General features: G+C 58.7%; 1 protein-coding gene across 1 annotated transcript; it reads left to right on the top strand.

Annotated features, from left to right (window-relative positions):
• The first annotated feature begins 6,334 nt into the window (after positions 1-6,334).
• Positions 6,335-14,396, top strand: SLC22A6 (solute carrier family 22 member 6). Its single transcript, XM_028515085.2, has 10 exons — positions 6,335-6,947; positions 7,295-7,398; positions 7,651-7,805; positions 8,955-9,123; positions 9,592-9,715; positions 9,868-9,983; positions 10,984-11,198; positions 11,341-11,449; positions 13,624-13,827; positions 14,103-14,396. Exons 1-10 carry the CDS (start codon positions 6,594-6,596, stop codon positions 14,191-14,193), a joined length of 1,641 nt encoding a protein of 546 aa, XP_028370886.1. The 5' UTR covers positions 6,335-6,593; the 3' UTR covers positions 14,194-14,396.
• Positions 14,397-15,194: the final 798 nt, after the last annotated feature.

Here is a 15,194-nt window from a genome sequence, read left to right as displayed (position 1 = left end):
CCCACATGCGCATCCGGGTGGGGACCCGGGCCGGGACGAGAGATCCACTGCAGGTCTCCGCTCCTGTGAGCAGGCAGCTGGACAGACCCAGAGTGGCCGCAGATACACGGGGCTCCTCCATCCCAGCCCAATCTTCCTCCCCTGCTCGCCACACACACACCCCCCCATCCACGTCCCAGCCCCGCGCCCACCACACGGCCGTGCCTCCTATTTGCAGAGAAAATGTCAGCCAACGCCGACCCCGTCCACGTCTGCTGCCACGTTTCCTGGGGTCCCGTCTAAGTCCAGTCCTCTCTCTCGGGGGCCCAACACCCAGCCTCCCCCCTCCGTCAGCAGCCAACTGCTTTCCCCCTGAGGCCTCCACCCAATCCCTCCCTCCTGGCTCCTTCCAGCACCGGTTAAGCTCAAGCCTCTCCTACCTGAATGAAAACCACGCAAGTGCCCTGGCTGGCGTAGCTCAGTGGATTGAGTGCGGGCTGGGAATCAAAGTGTCCCAGGTTCGATTCCCAGCCAGGGTACATGCCTGGGTTGCAGGCCATAACCCCCAGCAACCGCACATTGATGTTTCTCTCTCTCTCTCTCTCTCTCTCTGTCTCTCTCTCTCTCTCTCTCTCTCTCTCTCTCTCTCTCTCTCTTTCCCCCTTCCCTCCCTAAAAATAAATAAATAAAATCTTAAAAAAAAAAAAAAAAGAAAACCACGCCAGCAAGCAAACCTCCTCAGAGGCCTCACCTCCTGCCAGACCGCCCAGGGCCTTTCCCTCGTTCACGGCCCGACATTCTGGAGCAGCGGTCGGCCTCCTCTTTCCAACCCACCCGTCTCCGCAGCGCACACAGCTCCCGCCCCACCCGGAACTGTTCCCACCAAGCGCACGCACTGCCCCGCGCTGAATCCACAGGTCACTTTCCATGCCTGGTCTTACCTGGACTCAGAGCAGATTTGGTTCTGCTGGCCGCGCCCTGCTCCCTCGGTTGCTGAGACGCCACGCGCCTGTGGCTCCCTCCCACGCTCTGGCTGCCCCTTCTCAGTCTCCTTCGGGGTGTCCCCAAGGATCCGAGTCCCAGGGCCTGCTGACTGAACCGTTGCATGACCCCACCCCTCTGCCCAGGACCAGGGGCCACTGTGGGTCCAAGTCTCGCCTATCCCGTGTTCCGTCCCGGGCTGGGGTTTGAGCGTGGACAGTCCAGTCCGTCCCTTGGCCCTCGCCCTGGGAAGGACGTTGTCATGAGGGTGGGCTGGTCCAGAGGCAGGTCGAGCAGAGAAAGGATGAGGAAGGGACACAGAGAAAAGCAGAATGAGAGACGACAGGGCCTGGGGAGACAGAGCTGGTGAAGCTGTTTCCATCGATTCTCCGTGAGCTCCAGGTCCAGGGGCCTGCTCAGCCCCGCATGCGCTTTGGGACCCTGGGTTCCCGTAAATACCCCTGAACTCTCCACATCGATTCCCTTTCTGGTTTCAGCTAAACTCGGGGATCCCCATCCCTGTGACCAGACGGTTCCCGAAGCTGGGCCCCTTCCTCGGCCACCCCTCGGAACCCTCCCCCGGGGCCCATCCTCTGACCCTCTTCCCAGCGCTGTCCAGCGGGCACGCGACGCGAGCCACCGCCGTGAGTGAAAAACGCCCAGTGGCTGCTTTGTCAAAGTTTTAAAAAAGGGGAAGTGAATTTTAATAAGAGTGTGTCGGATGCGATAACAGCAGGTTGCACTTCACCCAGGGCATCCCTGCATCACCGTTGCTGCGTGTCGCCGGCATCAGAGTTTTCTCCGTGAGAGATTTCACAGCCTTTGGTTCGCACTGAGGCTTCCGGACCTGCTGTGCGTTTTGTCGTAGCGGCTAGAGCTCTCCCTGCAGACCAGCCCCCCTCGAGTGCTCTGCCGAGGCTGGGGGCCGCCCTGTGGGACGGCTCCGGCACACTCCAAGGAGCTAACTGCCCTCAAATCTGTCCTTAGACATCTGAGAGAGGGGAAGAAAGAAGTAAAACAAAACAAAACATCTGAGAGAGAGCTCACCAAACCTGAGAGGCCTGTGGGCCCCTGCATCAGCTTCTCCGTGACTCCCCTTCGGGAGGAAGTGTGCGCCCCGTGACACGTGACAGGCCTCACAGTCTGTCTCTGTCCTGCCGCAGTCGGGCCCCACCCGCTTCTACACCCGCCACCTGCCCCCTGAGATCCAGCCTCATTCCGCTTCCTTCGGTGCCTTCTCTCAGCCCTGCCCTTCGTGCCCGCCCTGCACTTGACTTCTGCCCCGCCCAGCCCCGCTGCCCTTGACTTAGGGTCAGCGGACACAGGGGTCACCGAGGCCTCCCTTGGGCTTGGCTGGGGTGCAACGTGGAGGGAGAAGAAGGGGCTCAGTGAGGAACACCGGCCACCTCACTCCCCCACCACCTGTCAGCGGTGAGGATTCGGGGTGGCACCCAGGGTCTCCAGGGCTACTTCAAGGTGTTTACTGCAGATACATGGGAGGGAAGGGACGATGCCCAGGACGGCACGTCCCAGCCACGCGATCAGGACTCCTGGGGAACTGGGAGGCTGGCCAGGACTACTGACCCATCCTCCTTCCTGCTCCCAAAGCCCCTGCCCGGTCTGGGTGCTGCCCCCTCTCCAGCTCCCCTCCTCCAGCTCAGCTTCTTCCTGTCCCCCTACTCCCTTCTCCCTGGTCCTGAGCTGGGCCTCCAAATGGCTTAGTGATTCGCCACTTGGCACCTCTCTTGGGCAGAGTCCTCACACCGATCCACCTCATTGGTTACCGGCCCCGAGTCAGGCAGTCTGCACGTGACCTGTTAACGTCTGCACCATCCACCGGCCAGGGAAGCCGGGTCCTGGGCACGAAGCTCAGTTTGGCACCTTGCTCCGGAAGTCACCGCGGGCCCGTCGGGCCTGCCCCGTCTGCTGTGAGACTCCCCTCCCTGTCGAGCCGTTTCAAACTCATGCTTAGGGCGTGTGAGCTGAGCAAGAGTGTTTTCTTTGGTCTGTAAATTATTTACTTGAAAGGTGTCACAAGATAATAAAAAATCAAAATTACACGTCGTAGCACTCCTGAAGTCCCATTTATTTAACAGAATGAGTTAGGCAAAATCCAGATGTCTCGGAACACCTGGGACTTGTAAGAGCCTCTAGTGTGATAGAAAGAGCAACGGGAGCCCTGGCTGGCGTAGCTCAGTGGATTGAGCGCGGGCTGAGCACCAGTGTCGCAGGTTCAATTCCCAGTCAGGGTACATGCCTGGGTTGCAGGCCATGACCCCCAGCGACTGCACATTGATGTTTCTCTCTCTCTCTCTTTCTCCCTCGCTTTCCTCTCTAAAAATAAATAAATAAAATCTTAAAAAAAAAAGAAAGAAAGAAAGAGCAATGGCATCAAGAGGACTGCTTGCCGTGTGATCACGGGGCACCCTCGCCCGCTCTGAGCCTCGACCTCCCGACCTGCACAGTGAGACATTCTCAACCCTGTGATGGCCTCCGTCTCTGATTCTGTGGCTCTTGGCCAATCTCAAGTCCCCAGGTTTGACCCCTTAGTCCTTAGAGGATAGTCCCTGACTCTGCAAATCATTTTCCATGGGACCATTTCTCTCTAGAAGTTCTCTCTGAGCTGGGAGGCCAGTGGGGACTCCCCTTGCTACCCGAATGATCCCAGGAGCCAACCACAATGCAGTCCCTAGAGTCTCTAGTTGAGCTTTTTCCAGACTCAGCCTGACTGGAAGCCGGGCAGGCACTGGAGGGAGGGGGGGAGCCCTTCTCCAAGGCAGGGCTGGGCACAGGCTCAGAGGGGGACGGTTCTTGGGAGGACCCCCCCACCTCCCCCACTGGCCTCAGCACTCTGTCCTCTCCCCCGTGAAGACAGCAAGTTCTGGCAGGAGACTGGCCCCAGAGCCCCGAGTCTGTTTGTCCAGCTGTCCTCACACCCCCAGGGCACGAGGCTCTTGTTTTATATACCTTGGCCTGCAGAACGGTGTCAGGCATCTGGACACCCACTGGGTCCCAGCCCAGAGCCCACCCTGGGTGGAAGGAGGGAGGCTGGGCTGAGTTGCATCCCTCTCTGGGCCTCCCCTCTCCCCTTTTGGACAAACGAGATGGGGTGATGTCTCGGACCTCACTAGCTGGGCAGCCCACCCCTCCAGAGCAGCAGTTAAGAACCTGGCTTTGAAGTTAGACAGAACAGGTGTGAACCCATCTGAGGCCTTGAGCATCCCACGGCCCTGAGGGACAATGAACACCTCCCAACTTAAGACACAAAAGAGTAGTTTCTGTAAAGTGCACACAATGACAGGGCATCTTGAATCCTTACAAGAGATGTTGGAGATCACACTGCTTCATCTCAGCAACAAGATGAAGATTTTGCACCTGGAGAACCGAGGACTTGAGAACCAGTTTGCAGAGAGGGGCCGCCAGAGACCTCCAGTGGAAACACACCACAAAAGACAAAGGGCAGCCCCAGGTCAACAGTGGAGTCAGTGTGGTGGAGAAGAACGCTGGGGGCATGCAGGAAGACCGGGGTGTCCCTCCAGGGGGGCTGGCCAGGGAAAGAGCTCCAGCCCCTTGGAGCCCAGGCTATCCTGCTATATTTGGGCAAAGCAGGGAGAAAGAATTGTCTTCCTCACTTTGCAAGCTGTCTCCCCGCCCAAATGAGGGCATGGGCGATCTTAGAAATACCTGAGTAGGAGCCGCCTGTATGACTGCAGTGACCTTAGCCGGGCAGGGATCGATCATCCTTTAGCTTGGCGGATCTCAACCTTAGCATGTTGGCATTCTAGGTCCAGACAATTCCTGGTTGTGTGGGGGTGCCCCGTGCATTGCAGGGTGTCCAGCGACATCTCGGAACTCTACCCACCAAAGCCAGTAGCACCACCACCCACAGTGGTAACAGCCAAAAATGTTTCCAGACATGGCCAGTGTCCCCTGGGGGTGGGGGTGGGCAAAATCACCCTCCGTGGAAAATCTCTGTTCTTTGGATAAGATGTGCTTAGGCATATTTTCTCCCTAAAATCAGTGCGATAGTCTTCCCTCTTTACCAGAAATGAACAATAGGTACAGCGCACCATCACTGAGCTGTGAGGCAGGGGCTACTTTAAGATCTGTACCTGTATATGGGCTCATTCAACCCTCCAACAGCACAAGAGGCCAGCAGCACTCTCCTCTCCACCGTGCGAACAAGAACACAGAGAGAGGGGTTAGACGACTTCCCCCCGCCAATACACAGCCCGCGAAGGGAGAAAGAGGATGTGCATCCACGTAGGCTGAGTCCAGCGTCCTGTTTCACAACGTATCCCATGCAAATGGAAAGCAGGAAGCGGTAACCCGCTCCCTTGGCATCCCCGACCCATGATCCAACCAATCAGCCAGGTCCCACCCAATCAGAGCGCGGCACTGCCCTCCCTGACGGTGAGTGATCGGAACTCAGGAGCCAAGCGCTGGAGGGAATCAAGTGGCTGTCTTAGAAGTGTGGCTAAAAATAAACTCAGTTTAGGCTCATTGCAAACAAAGGGCAGGAATTTGAATCAGGAGAAGCCAGAAGGTTAAAGCTGAGGCGCTGGAAGAATCGATCGCCAGTCAGGGGTGTCCAACCTTTCGGCGTCTCTGGGCCGCATTGCGACATGTAATACAGAACAATCTCATCATGTTTTAAGTAACTTTACGATTCTGTGTTGGGCCGCACTCACAGCCACCCTGAGTTGCACACGGCCCTCGGGCCGCAGGTCGGCACCCCCGAATCTTGAGTGACGTCCGTCCCGGGCCCCATTGCTTCAACAGCAGCCTCCAACCCCTGCTGTTTCTTCGACTGAACAAGCTCTGGTCCTGTGAGAGGCGAGCTGGCCCCAGAAGACTGAAGACCAGGGTTGCCAACTTCAGCCAATGAGACTACAGGATGCCCAGTTACATTGGAATGTCAGGTCACTGAATAATTTTTTAGTGTAAGTATGTCCCATGTGATTTTAGGGACACGATTACAGTTAAAAAAAAGAAAAAATTGTTGATCTACTATTCAAATTAAACTGGGCGTCTTATATTCCGGCAGCCCTCCCCAGAGACAGTGCTTGGATCCTGTCCACTGACGACGACAGAAGCCCCTCAAGAGGTCACCACACTTCTCAGAACCCCCTTCTCACTAAAAGGAAGGCTGAAAGGCCCTGCCCCCAGAGGCCCAGAGGGGCCCCCCCGAGTCCATTTCTTCCTACCACCCCCTCCTCATTCCCCCCTCTCCTGTCCTTTACACCCCTGAGGTCTAATAGTCCACTGACACCAGAATATTTGGGTTAATCCTTCTGAAATTAAGTCACACTTTAACTACATCCCTCCTTGCCAAGAATTAAATGCTGCCCTGTAGGGGTTGGGGCTACAGCAGACCCTGAGGCCCTACCAAGTGAGAAGACGCTGCGAGGCAAAGGGAGGGCCAGAGAGGCAGAGAGAGGGAAGGAGGGGTGCCGGCCGGGCCGCTGTCCCCCCACAGGGCCAGCTCAGATTCAGCTCTAGGAGCAACGGAGCTGCGGAAGCCACGGCAGCCCCTCTCCTCCAGCCGGGGACCGCGGGCAGGCAGACCCGGAGACAGGGGTCCTGGGACTGGAAGTCCTCCACTCCCAGCCACACCGCTGGGCCTGTCCCCCATGGCTTTCAATGACCTCCTGCAGCAGTTGGGGGGCGTCGGCCGCTTCCAGCAGATCCAGGTCACTCTGGTGATCCTCCCCCTGATCCTGCTGTCTTCCCACAACACCCTACAGAACTTCACCGCCGCCATCCCCACCCACCACTGCCGCCCGCCCGCCGGCGCCAACCTCAGCGAGGACGGGGAGCTGGAGGCCTGGCTGCCCCGGGACAAGCAGGGGCGGCCGGAGTCCTGCCTCCGCTTCACCTCCCCACAACGGGGACGGCCCTTCCCCAATGGCACAGCCGCCACAGAGCCCTGCACCAGTGGCTGGATCTACAGCAACAGCACCTTCCCTTCCACCATCGTGACCGAGGTGAGGACACCTGGGCCCCTCCGTGCACCATCCAGAGTGTACCTCCCCTCTGAAACAGACAGACGGACAGACAGAAACACACACACACACGTACACGGACCACCTCAAATGCCCCAGCGGCCGCCACAGGCGGACAGGGAAAGTTCAGGATGGGGAGGACTTTGTAGAAAAGGTGGATGTGGGGGTCCAGCACAGTCAGTGCCTGGGACCGACCGGGGAGACAGACCGTGAAGAGAAGTGTCAGGGGAAGAGGGTGACAGACCTGGGTGTGCCCGAGGGGCAGGGGTGGGGACGCCACCCTGCAGCTCAGGCTCATCTCTGCTGGACCTTGTCCCCTCTCCCCGCAGTGGGACCTCGTGTGCTCTCACAGGGCCTTACGCCAGCTGGCTCAGTCCCTGTACATGGTAGGGGTGCTTCTCGGAGCCATGGTGTTCGGGTACCTGGCAGACAGGTCAGTCCTGGAGAGGGCCAAGCAGCCGGGCTGCGGCGGGGGGCTCCTCGGCTGGGCCCAGGTGGGAGGTCGCCATGCCCAGCTGAGGCTGCTGTGAGGCCCTCCAGCACCGGCCTCGGGACATGCCACAAAGACCGCCCCCCCCCAGCCCACCGAGGACCTCACCCAGGGCAAGCACTGCTCCCCGCACCCTGCCCGGCCGCCTTGGTCCTCAGGACCCCTGACGCAGGTCCTCCCCCCTCCCCCCCGCAGGCTGGGCCGCCGGAAGGTGCTGATCTTGAGCCACCTGCAGACAGCTGTGTCAGCAACCTGTGCGGCCTTCGCTCCCACCTTCCCCATCTACTGCGCCTTCCGGCTCCTCTCGGGCATGTCGGTGTCCGGCGTCGCCCTCAACAGCCTGACCCTAAGTGAGGGGTGCCGGGAAGGCAGGGCGGGTCCCCACCCACGCTCCGCTCGCCAGGCAGCCCAGCGCCCCTCCCCGCCTGGGCTTTCCAGCCCCCGCTCCCAGCCTGTCCCTCCCGAGCTGCCCTTTGGGATTGCCCTTTCGGCCGACCTAACGGCCTCTGTGGGAAGCTTCTGCCCTCCTGGCTCCTCATTGAGATTTGGGCTGGCAAACTCCATTGTCCAAGACAAGCAGGTCCCGTGAATGACTGAAGCAGACTAGGCGGTACAAGAGGCATTAGGGGGTGGGGAGGACTGTGCCCAAGGGGCCACAGCCAGGTCTCAGGGCTGACAGATCTTCCCCCTTCCTTTTTATTCGTGTAAATGATCCCAAGTTCCTAATGTTGGCAATCCATTCTAATGTGTTTAACACAGGGCAGGCGGGCGTCGCGTAGACGGAGCACAGGTGGACTGAGCGTGGCTTGTCCATGAGCTGTGTTTCCCTTTCCCCGCGTTCCCCAGATGGGAAACCCGAGGCTGGGGAGAAGGGAGAGGGTTTACTCGAGGTCACCCGCAATCGTAGCACGGAATCTGGGCTTTGGGGGTTCTCTGAACTACAGGCATTAACGGGGACGAGGCTGGGGCGGGGCAGGCCGCCTGGAGAAGGCTGCCCCAGGAGCCCACCCGGAACGGGGCTGGGCCTCTTCAGATCGCTGCAGGGAGGTGCCCCCCCTCCCACCTCCACTCTCCAGGACGGAGGGAAGCTGCTGCCTCCTCCAAGCTGCTCCGGCCCCTGAGGCTGCAATCCAGCCCAGGGCTGAACAAAACCGGAGGAGTGGCTGCTGTTGAGGACGGTCTGAGCGGTCAGAGACACTGCAGGGAGAGGAGGCCCTGGCCAGGAGCAGCGCAGGAAGGAGCAGACACGCAGCAGAGGAGTGGAGGGGACGGCTCCTGGGGCTCCCAAACCCGCCTCCCCACCCGCCCCTCCACTGGAAGTCTTCCCCTTTCTCTGCCTGGCACGCACCCTCATTGGGTGTATCTCCCACTGAGCCTTGGGACAGACCAAGGTGTGGGTGTGGAGAAGGGTCTTTGCCTGCCCCGGGGCCTCCGCCCCCCCCCGCCCCCCGCCGGCAATCCAGGGCGTTGCATCGCTCTATTCTGACCCTCCTTTCCAGATGTGGAGTGGATGCCCATCCACACCCGGGCCTTCGTGGGCACCCTGAACAGCTATGCCTTCAGCCTGGGCCAGCTCCTCCTGGCCGGCCTGGCCTACGCCGTGCCCCACTGGCGCCACCTGCAGCTGCTGCTCTCCGTGCCTTCCTTTGCCTTCTTCATCTGTTCCTGGTGCGTGGGGACCCCAGGTGGTGGTGGGGGGGGGGGGGGCCACAAAAGCCCAGGGGGCTGCAAGGGATGAGACGCACCCCCCCCCACACCAGATCTTGCCAAGCGCCCTGCCCCACAGAATCAGAGAAGGTCAAAGGCGGAAGGTCAAACCCAGGCCAAGCCTCAGTCGGACAGATGGGGAAACAGGCTGTGGGGGGATTTGCCCCAAGGTGTCCAGCTCTCTGGCTTCCCCCAGCTTCCCCCAGGTCTCCAGCCCCCGATTGCTGAGTTCCTGGGTTGCACAGTGAGTCGTCACCAAGCCAGGCACGGCTGCTTCGAGGTCCTAAAGAGAGGGATTTGACAAAGCCACTGGGTGCCCAGACTTAAGAGAGATCCTACTGCAGGCCCCTAGAAAGCCCACCCCCTGCCCCCAGCCCAGAGGACTGGCACTGAAGCCACGCCCACATCTACACCCACCCCTGCTCCCAGGTTCTTCGTGGAGTCTGCCCGCTGGTACTCCACCTCCGGGAGGCTGGACCTCACCCTGAGCGCCCTGCAGAGAGTGGCCCGGATCAATGGGAAGTGGGATGAGGGGGCCAAGCTGAACATGGAGGTGAGACCCCCAATGCTTCCCATGACACTGCCTTGGGCTCTACCCCGAACCCTGGTCTCAGGACCCAGGGGTGGGGCCTTCCCTGAGTGAGGGTCTAGGCTGCGAGGAGCTCCTGCACGAGCCCAGGCCCTGAGCCCTGCCCGTCCTGGCAGGTCCTCCGGTCCAGTCTGCAGAAGGAGCTGGCCATGGGCAAAGGCCAGGCCTCGGCCATGGAGATGCTGCGCTGCCCTGCCTTGCGCCACCTCTTCCTCTGCCTCTCCATGCTGTGGTAGGCCCGGACGGACAGACCCACAGACAGACAGCTGTTTGGGGAGAGAGAGTATGCCCCGGGCGGGAAGCGTCGGATGAGAGGGAGGGAAAGTCAGCAGGTCTGCACCGGGGGCCGAAGTCCGGCACCAGGGGAGAGTCTGGAAGGACCGGCTGACCTCCAACCTCAGTTCAGCACCAGTGTCCCAGCTGGGCCTCGCCTCCTCCTTTCATCAACCCCGTTCCAGCATACAACAGGAAAATCTCACCAGGATGCGTGGCCCCCGAGTCGCCAGGAGGACATCATGAAGCAGAGACCAGTCAGGCTCGAGAAGCACTTGGAGACTTCCCCGGCCTTGGCCAGAAGCATGGGCATGGGCAGTGCGATGCCTGAAGCTTATCTCCTGACGCACACTTTGGGAAAAGCTGATTTCAGCCAAACGTCTGCTGTTCCCCCGGCAACGCAACCGATTACCCCTCCTACAGCTACCTTCACCAACCCACCACCGCGGCCATCCCCGTGACCGTTCAGGGAAGCATGGTCAAGAGGAACAATCCCACCAGCACATTCTTTGTTTCCAATTCTGGATTTGCTCCTGGGTGTGGGTTTCATCCAATGACCTGAGCATCATTCTGTGGGCTTCTGACGTCTTCGGAAACACAGCGCCCATCCCCGGCACCATGGACAGGTCCCTGGAGGCTGTTGCTGCTCCCAACGCTTGGGCCCTAAAGATATGGCTCAGACTGCCCACCTGTCCTGCCTCGGCCCGGTGGCAATAGATAAGAGAAAGACCCAAACTGTGTAAATTCTACATAGCAACCAAGTGACAGAATCGGGAGTATTTCAGGACCACCCCACTATTTAAACTGGATACTAACATCCAAAGAAAGCTTAACCAAGGAGGCGCATTCCAGCTCCTTATTAAGCAGGGTACTCAGGGCAGCTCACCCCTGTTTGGAATGAGCACCCCTCCTTTTAAGCCTTCCCAACACACCCCATGTCCCTCCTCTCTCCTCACCAGGTTTGCCACTAGCTTTGCCTACTACGGGCTGGTCATGGACCTGCAAGGCTTCGGGGTCAGCATCTACCTCGTCCAGGTCATCTTCTCGGCCGTGGACCTGCCTGCCAAGCTCGTGTGCTTCCTAGTCATCAACTCCCTGGGCCGCCGGCCCGCCCAGATGGCCTCCCTGCTCCTGGCCGGCATCTGCATCCTGGTCAACGGGGTGGTGCCCCAGGGTGAGTGCTCACCAGCACGCAGGTCTTCCCCTTGGCCTCGTCCCCAGACGTGACTCAACTTCTCAGAAGGAAGGAGAGGCAATTCCCCCCCACTCCCCACCCCGGTTCCAAGATCCTGCTGACTCCCCTCCTTTCTCTCCAGAGCAATCCATTGTCCGAACCTCCCTCTCTGTGCTGGGGAAAGGCTGCCTGGCTTCCTCCTTCACATGCATCATACTGTACACTGGGGAGCTGTACCCCACGACGATCCGGTGAGTGGGAGCCTCGTGAGGAGCCTTGGGGTAAAACATCCCCCCACGCACAGGTCAGACCCCAGAGCACGGCCCAGTATGCCCCCGCCCAAAGCCCCTCCCCAGCACTCATCGGGACAAGGTACGCAGCTGCCCCTCAGTGCATGCTGGGTGGCCCGACCAACACAGGTGTGACTACCGACTAAGCCTTACCTGACGCTAGAAGATCTCAGAAGGTGTCGCAACTGAGACAGAGCAGGGAGCCAAGACTCACCTCAGAGCACAGGCAGCAAACACAAGGCCCGTGGGCCAAATCTGGCCCTCCACCTTGTTTTATCCGGCCCGGCACCTTGTTTCTACCCGGCGGCAATGCCGAGCTCCTTGCCCCTAGTTAGGGGGTAGTTACATTTATACCGTCCTGAAATTACATTCGGCCCTTTGAAGGCCACCTCGAGGCTGATGTGGCCCCCAGTGACATGAGTTTGATTCCTCCGTCTTAGAGGCAATGAATTGAAACCACCCCCTTGATCTGACACTAAATCTGAATTGCACCTGTAAACCCCGTGGTACGGCTCAAACCAAAGACCACAAACGTGAAAGTGCTTCCCCACCACTTAACAATGGTGGGGCTGGATGGTACGCCCGCTCTGCGGATAAGCACAGCACTGCTTTTCCGAGTGCCAAGCTTCGGCGGAGGAAGGGTCATTGAATTAAGAAACGAGAAACACGTGCCTGTATTAAGAATGGGATGCAGCCCTGTCTGGTGTAGCTCAGTGGATTGAGCGCGGGCTGCGAACCAAAATGTGGCAGGTTCAATTCCCAGTCAGGGCACATGCCTGGGTTGCAGGCCATGACCCCCAGCAACTGCACATTGATGTTTCTCTCTCTCTATCTCCCTCCCTTCCCTCTCTAAAAATAACTAAATAAAATCTTTAAAAAAAAAAAAAAAAAAAGAATGGGATACAGCCCTGGCTGGTGCAACTCAGTGGATTGAGTCTGGCCTGTGAACCAAAGGGTCGCTGGTTCAATTCCCAATCAGGTCACATGCCTGGGTTGTGGGCCAGGTCCCCAGTAGGGGAGCATGCAAGAGGCAACCACACATTGATCTTTCTTTCCCCCTCTTTCTCCACCCTCTTCCCCTCTCTCTGAAAATAAATAAAATCATAATTTAAAAAAAAAAGAATGGGAAGCAAAATTAACATGAGATGTCAAAGAAATGTCAGGCTTCCCTGAGCCACTTGGCATGAGAACCCTGAGGGTCATGGTCAGGGTTACTGAACCGAGCCCTCCTGAGATACCAGGGAAAGAATAATCGCGTAAGCCACTTACTGTGTGCCGTCTTAAACTGCTTACAAGTTTCAACTTGTTTAATCCTATTAGGTAGATATTGGGATTATTCTCATTTTACAAATGAAAAAAACTGAGCCACAGAGAAGTTAAGCGACTTGCCCAAGGCCACACAGCTTGCAAGTGAAAAAGCTTGGATCTGAACCCAAGCAGTGTGTCTCCTGAATCAATGTTAACCTCCGCCTTGCCCTCATAGAGAATGATCTTCACTCGCTCATTCCGATCCTTCCCCAGGGGATTCTCTTCCCCCAGGCCTGTCCTTGTGGGGCTGGAGCAACCGAAACTCAGAACCCCTGCAGGTGATCTGAGGGTGACTGGCCTAACCCAGCTGTCTGAACTGACTGCTGAGGAAACTCAGGTGCAGAAGGCAAAAGGGGCTTGCTGGCCCCCGGGTCTCACAGCAGGTTACTGGTGGAGGCAGGCGAAATCAGTGTCCTGACTCTCTGGCCAGAGCCCTCCCCAACCTGTTCTTCTTCTCCTCCTTCTCCTCCTCCTTCTTCTGCTTCTTCTTCTTCTTCTCCTTCTTCTTCTTTCTTCTTTCTTCTTCTTCTTTCTTCTCCTCCTCCTCCTTCTTCTCCTTCTCCTTCTCCCTCTCCTTCTTTCTTCTTCTCCTCCTTCTCCTCCTCCTCTTCCTCCTCCTCTTCCTTCTTCTCCTTCTCCTCCTCCTCCTCCTTCTCCTCCTCCTCTTCCTCCTCCTTCTCTTCCTTCTTCTCCTTCTCCTCCTTCTCCTCCTCCTCCTCCTCCTTCTTCTTCTTATTATTATCATCTCTAAAACACACGCCAAATCCATTTGCTAATCAGTGGGGAACAGAACACTAACCGGCTCCCACCCCCTGTGGACCCCGCAGACAGACAGGCCTGGGCCTGGGCAGCACCATGGCCCGAGTGGGCAGCATCGTGAGCCCGCTGGTGACCATGATGGCTGAGCTCTACCGCCCCATGCCCCTCTTCATCTTCGGCACTGTCCCCGTGATTGCCAGTGCTGCCACTGCCTTCCTGCCGGAGACCCTGGGCCGCCCACTGCCGGACACGGTGCAGGACGTGGAGAACAGGTGGGGCTCTGCCCACAGTGGCAGAGCAGGGGCTTACCCCAGGTCACGCATCTGAGCCACGCTGTGGCTCAAACCCAGGCCTCCTTTTCCGGGCCAGGGCTCCTTGCTCCCGTTTCCCCAGTTGCCTAAGTCTCCCCAGAGTCCTTCCTGGGGTACCCAGCTGCAGGGAGGGGTAGGTGTTTGAGGCAGAGAGCTGGTGGCTGGGCACAGGCGCCCCCAGCTCCCAGCCCCAGCCTGCAGGCTGCATACCCAGGGCACCCTTCTGCCGCCCCCAGGAGGAGAGGGAAGTCACAGCGGCAGCAGCAAGAGCAGCAGAAGCAGATGGTCCCACTCCAGCCCTCAGCACGAGAGAAGAGTGGACCCTGAGCACCAAGAACGGGCCTCACACAGCCCTAAAGGGAACAGGGGTCCTCCAGGTCCTGGGCCACCACCCACACGAAGAGGCAGAAGTGGGGATGGCAGCCCAAGTGTCGGGGGCTGTGGTTCAGGGGAGCCCCTCCCCGGGGGTTCTCCTCTCTGAAGAGATTCCACCAAGACCACATCATTAAAACGTTTTTCTGTGTGCAGCACCTCTCTTTGTCTGTCTCAAAAGTAACAGCCCCTCCCCATGGGCCAGCTTCCAGCCCACAAGGCAGTCCAGTCCAGTCCCTGCCCTCGGCCCCAGGACTTTGCAAACCATCCCAGACCTCGCCCCCCACCGCCACCCCCTCTCTTCCTCTGAACCGTGTCCTCTGGCCCGCGCATGTCTTCTGCACAAGCATAATCTTCAGAACCTCATCCCTGAGGGACACCCCCAGGAAGACGCCAGTGATCTCAGATTCCCTCATGGGCAGAGAGAGGGCAGATCTCCTCCAGGGACTTGATCATCATGACCTTGACCAGGAGGCCCGGCTTGGTGACAGGGACCCACTCCCTGTCCTCAGCCTTGCTGCTGTGAGCTCTGCATCCCCAGCCCTGACCCCAACCATGACCTCGGCCCCAATGTCACTGCCAAATCCTCCATGGAAGCTGCCCTGGCCTCCCATTTCCAGGGCCCTTTTCCTTGGAAAAAAAGCACTTCTGACCTGTGTCCCCAAGGAGTCATCCCTGGGACATTGGCTCGCATCCCAACCCCTCACCTCTGGGCCTGAGTTCTGATGCCGTCACGCCTCACTCCAGTGGTCTCAGATGCTGTGTCCAGTCTTGACCACAAGGCCCTGTCCTCAGCCAGAGTTAGGAGGGCCTTTGTGACCACCCTCGGGCTCTCCCGACACAGCTCTGAGCACGTCCTAGCCAGGATGGCACACGCAGAAGCGTCCTCAACCACGTGGCCCCGGGACTCCACGCGATAAGGAAGTTCATTCCCACTGTTTTCAGCCACTACCTTT

The sequence above is a fragment of the Phyllostomus discolor genome, chromosome 6 (genome assembly GCF_004126475.2).
Source record: "Phyllostomus discolor isolate MPI-MPIP mPhyDis1 chromosome 6, mPhyDis1.pri.v3, whole genome shotgun sequence".
In the NCBI taxonomy this organism is placed as follows: Eukaryota; Metazoa; Chordata; class Mammalia; order Chiroptera; family Phyllostomidae; genus Phyllostomus; species Phyllostomus discolor.
The sequence above is the reverse complement of the archived record's forward strand: the minus strand, read 5'-3'. Positions and strand labels throughout refer to the sequence as shown.

Bases quoted from the DNA above. Each gene is read 5' to 3' on its own strand.
- SLC22A6 (XM_028515085.2), top strand. From the start codon at position 6,594: ATGGCTTTCAATGACCTCCTGCAGCAGTTGGGGGGCGTCGGCCGCTTC. The intron at 9,984-10,983 runs GTAGGCCCGGAC...TCTCCTCACCAG, and splicing joins CTCTGCCTCTCCATGCTGTG to GTTTGCCACTAGCTTTGCCT. The intron at 13,828-14,102 runs GTGGGGCTCTGC...TGCCGCCCCCAG, and splicing joins GTGCAGGACGTGGAGAACAG to GAGGAGAGGGAAGTCACAGC.